The following is a 17,379-nucleotide window of genomic DNA, read 5'->3' as shown; positions in this document are numbered from 1 at the left end:
TCCTGTGATGAGGAGGAGTGCTGATGTGGCAGAGGTTGTGGTGGTGATGGAGAGGTAATTCTCCTCACAGTTCTAAGGCAGAATAGAGTGCTTCTGGTCACTTATAGACCAGAGCAGAGGCCAGGGAAGGAGTAAACACCTCACCCCTTATCATACCACCCTGGAAAAACTCAAAATTTACAAGTTCCTAGAAGTATCTTTGAAAACAGCTGCACAAAAACATTCTCCACACTGGAGGCAGACTGCTACATTAGCAAAGAGTTTAAAATGCAAGTAATTGGCGGGGAACATGAGCATACAGCACAAACAAACTCAGACTATAGAATCTTATTTTGGTGACAAATAAGATCAAAATATATAATCAGAAGAAGAAAACAAAGGCAAAGCTCCTACATCCAAAGCTTCCAAGAAATATATGAATTTGTCTCAGGCCACAGAAGAGCTCAAAAAGGATTTTGAGAAGCAAGTAAGAGAAGTAGAAGAAAAAATTGGGAAGAGAAATGAGAGTGATACAAGAAAATCGTGAAATACAAGTCAACAGCTTGCTAAAGGAGACCCAAAAAAATACTGAAGCAAATAACAATTTTAAAAAATAGCCTAACCCAAATGGCAAAAGAAGTCCAAAAAGCCAATGTGGAGGAGAATGCCTTAAAAAGCAGAATTGGCCAAAAAGAAAAGGAGGTCCAAAAGCTCAGTGAAGAAAATACTTCCTTAAAAATTAAAATGGAGTTAATGGAAACTAATGACTCTATGAGAAATCAAGAAATTATAAAACAAAACCAAAAGAATGAACAAATAGAAGACAATGTGAAATATCTCATTGGAAAAAACAAGTGGGACTTCTACTTCCGGGATGGTGGAGTAAAAAGGTAGTCGCTCTCACCCTCTCTTATCAACTTCTGAAAACCCAGAAAATATCACCCTAGAAAAAAACTCTGGAACAGCTGAACCAGAAGAAAGATGGAGAGAAGCAGGGCAGTAGCCTAGCCTCACTTTAGCACACCAGGAGGAGATCCTGGTGACTCAGCATTCTACAGAAAACTGCTATCCCAGGGCCTCAGCAAAAATAAGGGAAGCAGCACTATAAAGGACCCCAGGCAGATAAGCACCCTGCAGCATTCATCTGAAAGGAGCTGAAGAAAGCAACCTAGAGTCCTACTGAAGTCCCAACCTTGCTGATTCCAGCCCAACACCAGGTAAATTACATTACAGGAAAAGACAAAAAATGTATCACAGCAGAGGGAAAGAAGGGAGGGGTTGAGCATTGTTAGAACCTTACTCTAATCAAATTTGGCTCAAGAAGGAAATAACATAATCAGGTATAGAAATCTAACTTGCATTATACTCAGTAGGAGGGAAAAGGGGACAGAAATGGGAAGGGGGATAAAAGGGAGGAAAGAAGCATTAAGGCCAAAGGGGAAGAAAAGGGAAAGGGCTAATAGAAGGGAGGAGGGACTGAAAGAGGCAGTGGTCAAAAGCAAAACACTAGGAGAAAGGAGAAATAAAAGCATAGAGAAGGGGAAAAAAGGATGGAGAAAAAGACACAGATAGTAATCATAATTGTGAATGTGAATGGGATGAACTCTCCCATAAAATGGAAATGGATAGCAGAATGGATTAAAAATCATAATTCTACAATATGTTTTTTACAGGAAACACATTTGAAAAAGAGTGACACATACAGGGTAAAGGTAAAAGGCTGGAGGGAGAATGTATTATGCTTCAGCTGAAGTAAAAAAAGTAGGGATAGCAATCCTGATCTCAGACAAAGCAGAAGCAAAAATAGATCTTATCAAAAGAGATGAGGAAGGAAACTATATCCTGCTGAAAGGCACCATAGACAATGAAGTAATATCATTACTAAACATTTTTGTACCAAATGGTATAGCATCCAAATTCTTAGAGGAGAAGTTCAGGGAGTTAGAGGAAGAAATAGACAGCAAAATTATACTAGTAGAGGACCTCAACCTCCCCCTTTCTGAACTAGATACATCTAACCACAAAATAAGCAAGAAAGTAGTTAAGGAGGTGAATAGAACATTAGAAAAGTTATAGACCTCTGGAGAAAACTGAATGGGAATAGAAAGGAATATACTTTTTTCTCGGTGGTACATGGCACATATACAAAAATTGACCATGTACTGGGGCATTAAATCTTCCCAATCCAATGCAGAAAGGAAGAAATATTAAATGCATCCTTTTCAGATCATGCAATAAAAATTATATGTAATAAAGGGCCATGGAAAGATAGACTAAAAATAATTGGAAACTAAATAATCTAATCCTAAAAAATGATTGGGTCAAACAACAAATCATAGAAACAATCAATAATTTCATTCAAGAGAATGACAATAATGAGACAACATACCAAAACTTATGGGATGCAGCAAAAGCTGTTCTTAAGGGAAGTTTTATATCTCTAAATGCTTACATTAATAAAATAGAAAAAGAGGAGATTAATGAATTGGGCATACAACTAAAAAAACTAGAAAAAGAACAACTTAAAAATCCTCAATTAAACACCAAATTAGAAATATTGAAAACCAAAGGAAAAATTAATAAAATTGAAATTAAGAAAACTATTGAACTAATAAATAAAACTAAGAGCTGGTTTTATAAAAAAACCAATAAAATAGATAAACCTTTGGTTAATTTAATTAAAAAAAAGAAAGAAAAACCAAATTACTAGTATCAAGAATGAAAAGGGTGAAGCTACCACCAAGGAAGAGGAAATTAAAAAAAATACTTAGGAATTATTTTGCCCTAATATATGCCAACAGATTTTACAATCTTACTGAAATGGATACAGATTTACAAAAATATAAATTGCCCAGATTAACAGAAGAGGAAATAAAATACTTAAATAACCTCATCTCAGAAAAAGAAATTGAACAAGCCATTGATGAACTCCCTAGGAAAAAATCTCCAGGGCCAGATGGATTTACATGTGAATTCTATCAAACATTTAAAGAACAATTAATTCCAATACTATAAGATTATTTGGGAAAATAGGTGAAGAAGGAGTCTTACCAAATTCTTTTTATGATACAAATATGGTGTTGATACCTAAACCAGGAAGAGTCAAAATAGAGAGAGAAAATTATAGACCAATTTCTTTAATGAATATAGATGCAAAAATTTTAAACAAAATATTAGCAAATAGATTACAACAACTTACACTATGACCAGGTAGGATTTATACCAGGAATGCAAGGCTGGCTCAATATTAAGAAAACTATCAGCATAATTGAGCATATCAACACAAAACCAACAGAAACCACATGATCATCTCAATAGATGCAGAAAAAGCTTTTGATAAAATACAACACCCATTCCTATTAAAAACACTAGAAAGCATAGGTATAAATGGAGTCTTCCTTAAAATAATAAATAGCATCTATATAAAACCTTCAGCAAGCATTATATGTAATGGGGACAGGCTAGAAGCATTTCCAATAAGATCGGGGGTGAAACAAGGATGTCCATTATCACCACTGTTATTCAATATTGTACTGGAAACTTAGCTTTAGCAATAAGAGAAGAAAAAGAAATTGAAGGCATTAGAATAGGCAAAGAAGAAACAAAGCTATCACTCTTTGCAGATGACATGATGATATACTTAGAGAATCCTAGAGAATCAAGTAAAAAACTACTTGAAATAATAAACAACTTTAGCAAAGTTGCAGGCTATAAAATAAACCCACATAAATCATGCATTTCTATATATTACCAACAAAGCCCAACAGCAAGAGATAGAAAGAGAAATCCCATTTAAACTTACTGTAGACATTATAAAATATTTAGGAGTCTACCTCCTGAAACAAACCCAGGAACTCTATGAACACAATTACAAAACACTTTTCACACAAATAAAATCAGATCTAAATAATTGGAAAAACATCAGTTGCTCATGGGTAGGCCAAGCTAATATAATAAAAATGACAATCCTACCTAAGCTAATTTACTTATTCAGTGCCATACCAATCAAACTACCAAAAAATTATTTTATAGAGTTAGAAAAAAAATAAACAAGATTCATTTGGAAAAACAAAAGGTCCAGAATATCAAAGGAAAAGAAATATAGGGGAAGGTGGCCTAGCAATTCCAGATCTTAAATTGTATTATAAAGCAGCAATCATCAAAACTGCTTGGTACTGGCTAAGAAATAGGGAGGTGGATCAGTGGAATAGGTTAAATATGCAAGACACAGTAGTCAATGACTATAGTAATCTATTATTTGATAAACCCAAAGACCCCAGCTTCTGGGATAAGAACCCACTCTTTGAAAAAAAATGCTGGGAAAACTGGAAAAGAGTATGGCAGAAACTAGGCATAGACCCAAATCTCACACCATATACCAAAATAAAGTCAAAATGGGTTCATGACTTAGATATAAAGGCTGATACTAAGTAAACTGGGAGAACAAGGAATAGTTTACCTATCAGATCTATGGAGAACAGAAGAATTCATGACCAAACAGGAGATAGAGAACATTAAAAAGCAAAATGGATAATTTTGATTACATTAAATTGAAAAGTTTTTGCACAAACAAAGCCAATGCAACTAAGATTAGAAGGAAGGTAGAAAATTGGGAAAGAATTTTTACAACCAGTCTCTCTGATAAAGGCCTCATTTCTAAAATATATAGAGAATTAAAACAAATTTATAAGAACACAAGCCATTCCCCAATTGATAAATGGTCAAAGGATATGAACAGACAGTTCTCAGATGAAGAAATTAAAGCCATCTATAGTCATATGAAAAAATGCTCTAAATCATTATTGATTAGAGAAATGCAAATCAAAAAACTCTGAGGTACCACATCACTATCAGATTGGCCAACATGACAAAACAGGAAAATGATAAATGTTGGAGAAGATGTGGGAAAATTGGAACAATAATACGTTGTTGGTGGAGTTATGAAATAATCCAATCATTTTGGAGAACAATTTGGAACTATGCCCAAAGGGCTATAAAAATGTGCATACCCTTTGACCCAGCAATAGCACTTCTAGGGCTGTATCCTAAAGAGATCATACAGATGGTAAAAGGAACCACATGTACAAAAATATTCATAGCAGTTCTTTTTGTGGTGGTAAAGAATTGGAAATTGAAAGGATGCCCATCAATTGGGGAATGTCTGAGCAAGTTGTGGTATATGAACGTAATGGAATACTATTGTGCTATAAGAAATGATGAACAGGCTGACTTCAGAAAAACCTGGAAAGACTTATATGGTCTGATGCTGAGTGAAATGAGCAGAACCAAGAGAACGTTGTATACGATAACAGCCACGTTGTACGATGACAAATATTGATAAATGTAACCCTTTCCAGCATTACAAGGATCTAAGACATCTCCAGAGGCCTCGTGATGGAAAATGCTGTCCACATGCAAAGAAAGAACTATGAAAGTTGAATTGCTATTTTTTTCTATCTTCTGTTGAATTTTGTTTCCTCTTTCTGTTGGTTCCTCCTATTGGTTTTAGTTTTTTTACTTACAATGCCATTAATGTGAAAATATGTTTAATAAGAATGTAAATGTATAACCTATATCAGATTGTGCACCGTCTTGGGGAGGGTGGTGGGAACAAAGGGGTAGAAAATTTTTAACTCACAAGCATATGGAAGTGATTATTGATAAATCAAAATAAATTAATAAATTGAAAATAAAACAGTTAAGGACACTGAGGTTCAGAGAGCTGTGACTTGCCACTGGTCATACAGCAAATGTGGGAACCAGAAAATAAACCTATGTTCCTTCAAAAAGAAAAGAAAAAGAAAAAGAAAAAGAAGTGACCTGGAAAATAGATCCAGTAGAGGTAACTTAAAAATTATTGGACTACCTGAAAGCCATGATCAAAAAAAGAGGCTAGACATCATGTTTCAAGAGATTAATAAGGTAAACTACCCTGGTATTCTAGAAACAGAGCGTAAAATAGAAATGGAAAGAATCCTCTGATCACCTCCTGAAAGAGATCCCCAAAGGAAAACTCCTAGGAATATTATAGCCAAATTCGAGAGTTCCCAGGTCAAGGAGAAAATATTGCAAGCAGCCAGAAAGAAACAATTCAAATATTGTGGAAACACAATCAGGATAACACAAGATTGAGCAGCTTCTACATTAAGGGATCAGAGGATTTGGAATAGAATATTCAGGAAGTGAAAGGAGCCAGGATTAAAACCAAGAATCACCTACCCAGCAAAACTGAGTGTGATCAATGAGGAGAGAAAAATTGATATTCAATGATGTAGAGGAATTTAATGCATTCTTGAGAAGCCAGAGCTAAATAGAAACATTGACTTTCAAATATAAGACTCAAGAGAAGCATGAAAAGGTAAACAAGAAAGATAAATCATAAGAAATATAAATATGTGTATATATATATATATGTATATATATGTATATATATATGTATATATGTATATATATATGTATATATATATATATGTATATATATGTATATATGTATATATACAGAGGACACAGGGTGAGTTGAAAATGAAGGGATGATATCTAAAAAAGAAAATCAAGGAGTGAGAGAGGAATGTACTTGGAGAAGGAGACAGGGAGAGGTAGAATGGGATAAATTATCTCACATAAAACAGACAAGAAAAAGCTTTTACGATAGAGGGGAAGTGAGTGAGGTAAGAGAGAATGAGGGAATCTTACTCTCATCATATTTGACTTCAGGAAGGAATACTATACACACTCAATTGGATATGAAAATCTATCTTACCCTACAGCAAAATAAAGGGGAAGGGGACAAAAGAGGGAGGATGATAGAAGGGAGAGGGTAATCAGAAGCAAACACTTTTGAGGAGGGATAGGGTCAAAGGAGAGAATAGAATAAATGGGGGAGGGGAGTAGGATGAAGGAAAATGCATTGCTCTAAGAAGAGCTAAATCTATCAAAGTCAGTCATTGCATGTACAATGTTCTCCTGGTTCTCATCACTTCACTCAGCATCAGTTCATGTAAGTCTTTCCAGGTTTTTCTGAAGTTTTCCTGTTCATCATTTCTTATAGCACAATAGTATTCCGTTACATTTATATACCACAGCGTGTTCAGCCATTCCCTAGTTGATGGTCATCCACTGAATTTCCAGTTCTTGCCCACCACAAAAGAGCTGCTATAAATATTTTTGTATATGTGGGTTACAAAAACTTTTTAATGTGATGTAATCTTTTGTGCCTCTTTATTGTGAGATAATTTACCCCATTCCTCCTCTCCTTTTCCCCTTATTCCAGTGCATTCCTTTTCCTTACCTCTTATTTTTTTTAATTATCTCATCATAGTCAACTCACGCCTCTGCCCTCTGTCCATGTATATTATATCTTATAGTCCCTAAATACATTTTAATTGATGGAAACTCAGATTAACTAACTCAGGAAACCTCATATATTAAAGCTAAACCAAGACTGAACTTTCTCTATTATAACCTCAAGGTTTGGGATTATATTAATGCAGTATCTGGTTGAAGTGCTTCAACAACTCTGTCAGATATTCAGTTGCAACAAACAGCAAGATTTTAATTTTTAAAATTATATGTATATATATATATAGATATATGTATATAGATATATATATATATATACACATACATATATATGTGTATGTATGTGTATATGTATATATATATATAGATATATATATATACATATACACATACATACACATATATATATATGCATACACACACACACACACACACACACACACATATATGTATATATAGCTACAATCAAAGGCAGCCAAGAGGACATGTAAAGCAACCCCAGAAAAATTCTGAGGCACAGAAATCTGGTTGTGAAAAATGGATTGGTACTAATTCTTCACAAATGCTTATTAAACACCAGTGGTTTGCTAAAAATTTCTGCCAGGCCACAGAATGAAACACTCACAAGGGCAAGCACTAATTAGAGAAAGGCCAACACTGATCCCAGTGGTTGTTTCTATGGTTGAGCAAGGCACATCTCACTATGATGGAAGAACTCACCCTGATTAAAACTGGCAGCCAGATGGTTACAGGCTACAACTCTGTAATTAACATAGCTGCTCCCAAAATGTTACCCTCTTTCATACAAGCCATTTATATATTGCTGCCATCTGTACACCAAGTAAACATGACGAGTCTATGAACTCTTTCCTCTCCTACAATTAAGTTGTCACCAACTAACTGCCTTCTTGTTTTAGCTAAGATAACATTGATGAGACAATCTCATTAGTGAGGGTAAATAGAGAGGTTCGGCACTATAACTGTCACAACAGGATGTTTGACTATATTCAAAGTTGAAAGTCTCAACCTGAATTCTCTTATTAAAAGTCTCAAATGATGCTTCTTCCAACCCCCACTCACAGGCAAATTCAGCTAGTTCCTCAAACTGCAAAACAGACTTCATTCACAAATAAATCTAAAGCTTTTGAACTATGTAAAAAAGAAATAACAAAGGCACTATGATTATTATTTCATTCATTAAGCATTTGTAACTTGTTTTATAAGTACAGAACACTATGCAGGTGCTATGACACATAAACATTTTAGATAAGCATGGTCTCTGTCCTCATGGACTTTAAAGTCTAATAGAGTGTTAAGACAACTATAGATACCAACAAACAATAATAGACAATAGGGATCACCAGCAATTTCATCAATATAGAGGACACTTAAATAAGGAAATCCCTTCTAATATTGCAAAGTGGCACTATCTATGCAACCTATAATATGACAGAGTTCCCTTGAGTACTGAGAAGTTAAGTGACTATCCCAGGGTCATACAGTCAAGATGTGTCATAGGAAACATTTTTATCCACATCTTTCTGATTCCTCAGCTAGCTCTCTATCCACTATAGCAAAGGTTCCCAAAATTATTTGGCTTACCTCCCCCTTTTCAAAGAAAATAAGTTACTCAGAATCCTCCTGGAAATCTATTTTCTTTAACTTTTTAAATTTTTTCTTGAAATTTGCATGATTTCAATATATAAAAATTATATATATTTGAAAATGATGCATTTAAAATTTATTAATTTATTTTAAATTTGTTTTTTCCTACATTGAAATTTGATCATGCAGTATTGCATCATGTAGCAGTATAGTATTGTACTGTAAACAAGTCATTACATGCATATATTCCTGCTGATGCATGCTAGACTTCTTGACAATGTGTAGCAAGCTCACCTGCCAACATTTGCTTGTTAAGACCTACTGGCAGACTTGACCACTGATCAGTTATAACTTGCATTTTGTGTGTTTATTTGGAAATATTGTTATCACTTTGACTTTAACTCTGTTACACAACAGATGAAACATATATGAACGGTTTTAAAAATTTTTGTTATCTTTTCTTTCCTTATGCTTCCATCACCCTCTTATTTTTATTCAACATCCCCCAATTGCACTTGAGTCTACTACTTCCCCCTCTCATCATTCCAGTGCCCCCCAGCTGGTGGTATCTCCCACTTTTGGAATCTCTGTGACTATAGCATGCTACTCTTAAAATTCATGATTAATTAATTTCAGAGAGGAGGTATAAAGTGAAGAAATGCTATGTGAGGTCTGAGGGGAGAAGATGTATCAGCCACAAAAATTAGAGAAGGTTTACTGGGAGAGTATTTGTGTTGATCTTTAAAGGATGAATAGGTGAAGAAAGGACTAGAGGACATTCCAACAATAAAATCAGTAAAGGAAAGGATGTGAGAAAGCACAGGTTGTGTCCAGGGACAGAGTATTGTTATTTGGAACATGAAAAGAGTAAAGGAGAAATAAAATGATTTTTTAAAAAAGCTGGAAAAATGAATGTGTCTTGAATGTCAGGAATAGAAGTTTAAACTTTATTCAGACAAAGAGAATATAATTGATTGACTGACAGATTACATTGCTGCCTTTTTTCATTAAGTGCTCAGTTAAGAGTACAATTGGAAATAGGTCAATTCAGTCTTTACGCAAAACTGTTGCTACTACCCCAAATTTTCTACTTTACAACTGATTTTCACATTTTTTAAGTCAGATTCTGTCTTTGTTACAGTCTTTAATTTTTGTTGTACTGGTGTTCCATATCCACATTAAAAAAAAATGACAGCAATCTCCCAAAATTCTAGCCCAAAATAGAAACTTACAATTTAAGCCTGTTTGGTAGCAGTCTTTCTATCAGTGTAAATGGAGAGTTCTCTCAAATATGCCATCTTCTTTTTTTTAATAGTATTTTATTTTTCCCCCAATTATGTGTTAAAACAATTTTTAGCGTTCACTTTACAAGATTTTAAATTCCAAAATTTTCTCCCTCCTTCCTTCTCCTTCCCTCTTCTGAAAATTGTAGGAAATTTGATATAGGTAATAGATATGCTGTCATGTAAAACTATTTCCATCTTAGTCAGTTTTGAAATAAAAATAGATCAAAAGGAAAAAAAACATGAAAAAGAATAAAGTGAACAAATATGCTTCTTTCTGTATTCTGAGTTCATCATTTTTTTTATCTAGATGTCGATAGCATTTTCCTTCATGGATCCTTTATACTTGCTGAGCACAGATGAGTCATTCATAATTGATCATCACACACTGTTTCTGATAACTTGTACATTGTTTTCTTTGTTCTGCTCATTTCTCTTTGCATCAGTTTGTACAATTCTTTCCATGTTTTTTTCTGAAATCTGCTGTTCATCGTTTCTTATGTGCCTAAAACGTAGTACATAGTTTATAAGTGTACCCACTTCCAACTTTCTCATAATATATCATTGAGAAGCTACTGCAAGTGCAATGCATAATGATAGGATGATCCATCTTGTTAAAATTAAACATTTAGTATTCAAATTTTATATAACTAAATGTCTAAGAAATATAAATAAGTTTATAGTGATTTTTTTAAAGTTTATAGCTTTATAATTTTGAAGTCTCAAAAAGTTAAAATTGCACTAAGACTTTTGGAGCACCCTCATATATCTTTTAAATTCAATAAATTTAATAAACATTTATTAAGCACCCATTATGATGTGACAGGCTTGGGCCATCTCCAGTTGTCTTGACTTATGTCTTGCCACTGAACTCCAATGACTCTGGAAGAGAGACTGAGGCTGCTGATGCAGCTCTGCTTCACTTAAATCCAATTCACTTGAAAGTCAGGACATCACCCTCTTGAGAACCAAGCATGAAAAACAGTGAAAATAATATGACAGGTACTATGCTAAGCACTGGGAATGCAAAAAGAGGTAAAAGACGGTCTGTGCCCTCAGGGAGTTTACAATGGGGAAGAAAACATGCAAACAAATACACACACACACACACACACACACATATATATATATATATATATATATATATATATATATATACATATATATGTATATATATATATATGTGTATATATATATATGTGTATATATATACATATATACACACACATACACATACATATGTGTATATATATATTTGTGTGTATATATGCATTTATATGTACATATATACATATATATGCATATACACACACATATATATCTACACAAATATAATAAGTAGTAAATAATTAACATAGGGAAGGCACTGCAATGAAGAGGGATTGGGCAAAGTTTTCTGTTGTATTTGGGATTTTATTGGGGACTTCGAGGAAACCAGGGTGGTCAATATTGAGAACAGAGGAGGGAGAGTGATCTAGACATGGGACAGCCAGAAAAAAAAATCCTAGAGCTGGGAAATGGAGTGTCTTATTCATGGAACAAACAGGAGGCCAGAGTCACTGGGTGGAAGAATACATGTTACAGAGTAAGAGGTGAGGAATAAGAAAACTGGAAAGACAGGAGGGACTTAAGTTATAAGGGGCTATATAGATTTATGTCTGTCTATCTATCTATCTATCTATCTATCTATCTATCTATCTATCTATCTATCTATGTACTGATACAAAATATATTTCCTAAATTTCAGGACATCATAGTCTAAAGGGGGAGAAAACAAGCAAACAAATTTGTACCAAAAAGCTATATACAGGATAAATAGGAAATAATTAAGAGAGAGAGAAGGCACTAGAATTAGGAAGAATTGGGAAATGGTTCCTGCTAAATATGGAATATTATTTGAAACCCTTGAAGGAAGCCAGAGAAACTGAGGGGCAGATGTGAGGAGGGAAAGCATGGCAGGCTTGGGGGACAGTCAGAGACAATGCCTGGAGCTATTAGCCCTATGTCATGGAAACTGCAATAACAATGTCACTTTATACTTCATTAAGGGAGACAGACTAAGCAGAAGAATGGTAGTGATAGTAACTTTGAATTTTTGCCTAGTGAAACCACATTTTGTGTATTTTCTTCAGCCCTGGCCTCTACATTTTAGTTAGAATACTAACCAACTGGTCCATGTCTGTGAAAGACCTGCATTTCTTAGCATGCCAAGCCCAATTGAAGAGCCTGTAAATATTTTGCCTGAAGATGTGAAGACTTAGGGAGTACATCTTTATTGATCCCGTTGTCTTCAGGTATTATAATCTCTCTTTTGAATGAGATTCCCTAGATTTTTTTTGCATGACCCTTAAAGCCTCAGAGAAATAATTGGAAGTTACAGAGAGAAATATACCTGCTGAATGTAAAAGGAAAAACAAACCAATCAACCAACCAACCTAGAAATTAGAATTGTCTGAATGAGTAAGATGTTGTCTTTGATGGCAGTGGGATTCCTCTTTTCAAATTCTCAAACATAGTGTGGGTGAACACTTATCAACAATTTTATAAAAAAGACAATATTAGACATTCTAAGATTAGAATAAGATGGTCTCTGAACACCATTCCCTCTTTGAGATTATATGATTCTGTCTCCTGGACCATCAGTAATTTATTAGAACAAAGACATAGTTCTGGCTGAAGTTGGAAAGGATTGGGAAATATAATTGACTCTTACACTTACCTACACACAAATACAATAAAGTATCTACAATAAGGTATCTGATGATAATTATATTAGGAGCCTCTTTAGTTGGGGAGAAAATATAGACATGGGAAACACTTTTCTGAGGGCTCACTGAAGGGCAAAAAATATGATCAGGCTAGCACATATTTAATCACAGATCCTTGAGGAGGTGAATTTTGAGCCAGGTCTTGGAGCTTTCTGTGGACATGTAAAGGTCCATTTCCCCATTTTATAAGAGTTAAGTCATTTTATCTGAATTTAATCATCACATTAGTATTTTTTTTTATAAAGGAGATCAACATGATCCCTCAAGTACAGAAAATAGGATAGTAATTCAGTATCCTACCTTACCCTATGGGTACTCACCTTTTGCCTTCAAATTGCCAAATAAATTTCCCCCTTAAATCTCCCAAAGGAAAATACACACACACACACACACACACACACACACACACACACACATACACATCTATATATACTGAAATGATTTAAAGAATGGAAACATGTTATAAAATTCATTGAAGGTTCCCTGTGCAACTTGGAAATGAATGGAGAAAGTTCATACCTTGGGCATTGCAGCCCCAGTGGCATCCTCCCTGCCTTAAAAGTGCAAATGATGATTTAAAGTTAAAATGATGACACTCAGGCAGCTCATAAAAGCAGTCATTTCATGCTCCAAATAGAATCTAAATGGAAAATAGAATTGGTTATATTCGAAAACAAATATTATCGTCATTGATCAATGGAAGTTTTAAGTAGATCAGCAAAACATGAGATATTTAATATTAAAGGCAAAGATCAATCATTCAAAATATAAACACATATGTAGTAGAGATAGCAAAATATAGAATTTCTGTATTCGAATGCACCTTAAAGATTGGTTAGATCTCTTCTTGAACATACGTTCCCTTGGCAGCATAATGAGGCATCCAGTTTTCACCAAACTCTAGTCCAGGTATTCACTTCTTGATGAGACAATATAGGTGTTTTTAATTGTTAAGAAGTGATTTTTTTTGGTTTTATTTTGTCTTTTTTTAATTTTGTTTTATTTTGTTTTGATCTAATAATGGGCCAGAATCATCAGTCCTTCAATTTTATACATTGGTCCAAGGACAGAATTTTTCCTTCTCCTTAGGGACCAACTAAAAGAAGTCAAAACCATGTTCCATGGAACAACCCTCCATGTAGTTGAGGATAATAATCTTAGTCTCCTAAACCATCTCTTCTCCAGGCTAAATGTCTGCAGTCACTTTTGTCAATGTTAATATGATATGGTTTGAGTTTCTTCACCATTTTGGTCACCCTCCTTTAGCTACCCTTTAAGTTATCATAGGCCTTCCTAAAATGTGATATGCAGTATGAAACATGTGTTCTGATCAGATGATATCACCATTTCACCCTGTATATTACATTAAATATGACCAAAGTTGGCTTGGTTTGGGATAACATAGGAGAACAATAAAAACACCAAGCATTTGTTACAACATTCTTGTTGTGAGTGGAGAATCAGAATCTGGCAGCTGTGCATGTCCCTTGATGATTTCCTAAGTTACAATTTGACTGCCAAATTTGACAATTTCATTTATCTCTATGAGATGGTTTTAATACTTGGAAAATGATGCTTTTTTATATCACTTTGTATAATGTTTCATCTACTGAAAAGCAAACCAGAAGCTTTCCAAGTGATTTTTCACATAATGTACCTTTAGTAGTATCACTTTTCCTTCCTAATTTTGCCCTAAAGGAAAAATTCAATAACAGATTCGATTAACAGAGCAAAAATAGGCTTTTCTACTGCATTTGGCTTAAGATTGGTAAGAGGGGGAAGATACATACTGTTATTTTTGAATATTGTAACAATTTTAGAGGTCTAGATTTACAAGAGCAGTACTCAAAGAACTGAGAATTTTTTTTTCTTGCCACTTTGTGTGCTATCAGGGTTGGATTGTGCCACAGAGTGGATTGTGGTACCTTGATTAAAGCACTTTGGTTTTCACAACTAGGTTTTCTGTAGATGTGAATGACTTAAAGAAGACCTTGATTTCCCCATCCATTAGAATTCTGAGTCAACAAATGCAGTACTCTTCAATCTGAACATTTAAACATATTTGCTAATAAATGAAGTCTGTATTCAGTTTAATTTAACAGACAAACAAGCATGCTACTTACTATGTACAAAGCAATGTCCTAGGTGCTAGGGATACAAAGATGAGAAAGAATCAAGTACAATCTCATGCTTTTCTCACTGGTTAAAATCTTTTGTCAGTTATTACAACAAGCAAGAAGTATATGACTGGAATACCAAGACTATGCCATAGGAAGCTTTAAACTCATCTCTGGATTTCTCCGCTTTGTGCCTAAAAATGAAATGAACAAATATGAAAATGGGGGACTCTGGTCAGGTCCTAGCAAATTATCTTTAAATGTGGATAGAGTAGCCACACAGAGAGAGATTGATAGTTGGACAAGCCTGGACTCTCCTGATTCATGATCAGCAGAAGTATCCAGGACTTTCTAAATATAGTAATTGCTATAGACCTCTCTCCCATTGATTGCTTTCCAAGGCTTCAGAGAATTCTTAATTCATTGTTATTGTTGTTTGTTTGTTTTTGTTGTAGAGTCATTTCACTTGTATTGGACTCTTTATGATCTTATTTGGGGTTTTCTTGGCAAAGTTACTGGAATGGTTTGCCATTTCCATTTCCTTCTCTAGGTAATTTTATAGATAAGGAAACTGTGGCAAACAGGGTTAAGCAACTTGCCCAGGGTCACACAGTTAGTGAGTGTCTGAGGCTGAATTTGAACTTATGATGATGGATCTTCCTGATTCCAAGCCTAGTGCTCTATCCACTTGAAATAAAACATAATAATAATTATTATTAAAGTTTCCTCTTTAATACACACATCTGTCTTAAAAATTTCTCACTGTACCTGTTTCTTATCTTCATGTTTTCTTGTTTCCATGTTTCTTGCCCCATGGTTTGTTCTGTGGTTTTCTGCCAGTTCATCCTCAAAGCATTCCTTTGTGTTTAATCTTTCATGACCCAAATCATTAAATTTAGCCTATTAACTCAGGCACTAGATTAGCTTTACTAACACTGAACATGAGCACAAGACTCACTATGAGGAAGTGAATGATTGAAAGACCTGGTTCTGCTTCAGATCTATTCAAATTGTTATGCATTTAAGAGTTACAAATGACAACTTGTACTTGTTGAATATCAGAAATGCCTAGAATTCATTCTGAGTGTCCCTGCCCCATCATCTACATTCTTATGATGAGGCCAAAGACCCCATCTTTGACTAATGATGAATAATCATATATCTCATCTATGAGTTACCTTATATGGCATCTTTACAGATGAGGAAACTGAATGTCAGAATGTTTTAATAACATAACCAAGGCCATCCAACTATTGAGTGACAGAGGTCAGATTTAGTACGAGGCTTCTGATTCCATGTTCAGGGCCTTTTCCAGAGATAGGAGGAGGTATTTATGTCATAAAGCGGCAGAAATAATATGCTCTCCTGCTTCACCCCTCCCAGTTTCAGTCACAACCTCCTTTTCTCCTGTCTTACTTCTTTTCCAGGGAGCAACCTGAATGATGGCTTGTGGCATTCGGTTAGCATTAATGCCAGAAGGAACCGCATTACTTTGACACTGGATAATGATGCAGCATCCGCTGCTCATGAAACTACTCGGCTGCAGATTTACTCTGGGAACAGCTACTATTTTGGAGGTATGTTACCCAGCCTTCTAGAAAGAAACCAAAGGGAGAGGCAAGCATTTGGGATTTATTTCACAATTACAACTTTCATTTCCACATTTTTATTTGCCCTGTTTCTCCCCAAAATAATAGCAAATAATTTTTCACCAGAGAAAATAAAGATCACCTGAGACTATAGCAGGTTGGAACGTAGATTTAGCAATAGCTGCTCTTATTACCTGATGCTAATATTGACCAACATTCATATAGTGTCTTGAGTTTTTAAACACACACACATATAATCTCATTTGATTCTTACAAGTGGGAGGTAGTTACTATTGTTTTTGCATTTTTCAAATGAAGAAACTGATACTAAGAGAAGTTAAAGGTTTTCCCGGAGTCCCAAAGCTAGTAAATATCTGAGACAGAATTTGAATTCATATCTTCTGCATTCCCAGTGTAATACTCTGTCTGCTATACTGTCTAGCTGAGCCAAGCTCAGCAAATATTCAGAAGAAATAACTCAGCTAAAAACTTGACCATGACTCAGGAAGTCACAGTATTGACTATGCCATATATAACACAGTCTTCTTGAAGTCATTAACATTTCTACCAATCTGCTGTTGTGTGAGGTGAGAACTGATAATTGACATCCTAGAGATGTCCTTCAAATGTGATATATAACTTGAACATAGAGAAAGTGAAATTCTTCTAAACCCTACAACCACATCCTTCATTTAGGCAGCATTTGTAATAATTTCTCCTTTTTACACACACACATATA

General features: G+C 34.6%; 1 protein-coding gene across 3 annotated transcripts in view; it reads left to right on the top strand.

Annotated features, from left to right (window-relative positions):
- Positions 1–17,379, top strand: part of CNTNAP5 (contactin associated protein family member 5) — a 915,392-nt gene that overhangs the window by 458,653 nt on the left and 439,360 nt on the right. For all 3 annotated transcript variants that reach the window (XM_020963128.2, XM_020963129.1, XM_078146792.1), the window contains one exon: positions 16,479–16,628. In XM_020963128.2, coding sequence (XP_020818787.1) covers positions 16,479–16,628 — 150 coding nt within the window. The remainder of the gene's footprint in view (positions 1–16,478; positions 16,629–17,379) is intronic.

This window comes from Phascolarctos cinereus, unplaced genomic scaffold (genome assembly GCF_003287225.1).
Source record: "Phascolarctos cinereus isolate Bilbo 61053 unplaced genomic scaffold, phaCin_HiC Scaffold_726;HRSCAF=1367, whole genome shotgun sequence".
Lineage (NCBI taxonomy): Eukaryota > Metazoa > Chordata > Mammalia > Diprotodontia > Phascolarctidae > Phascolarctos > Phascolarctos cinereus.
Note: the sequence above shows the minus strand (reverse complement) of the source record. Positions and strands in the feature narration are given on the sequence as shown.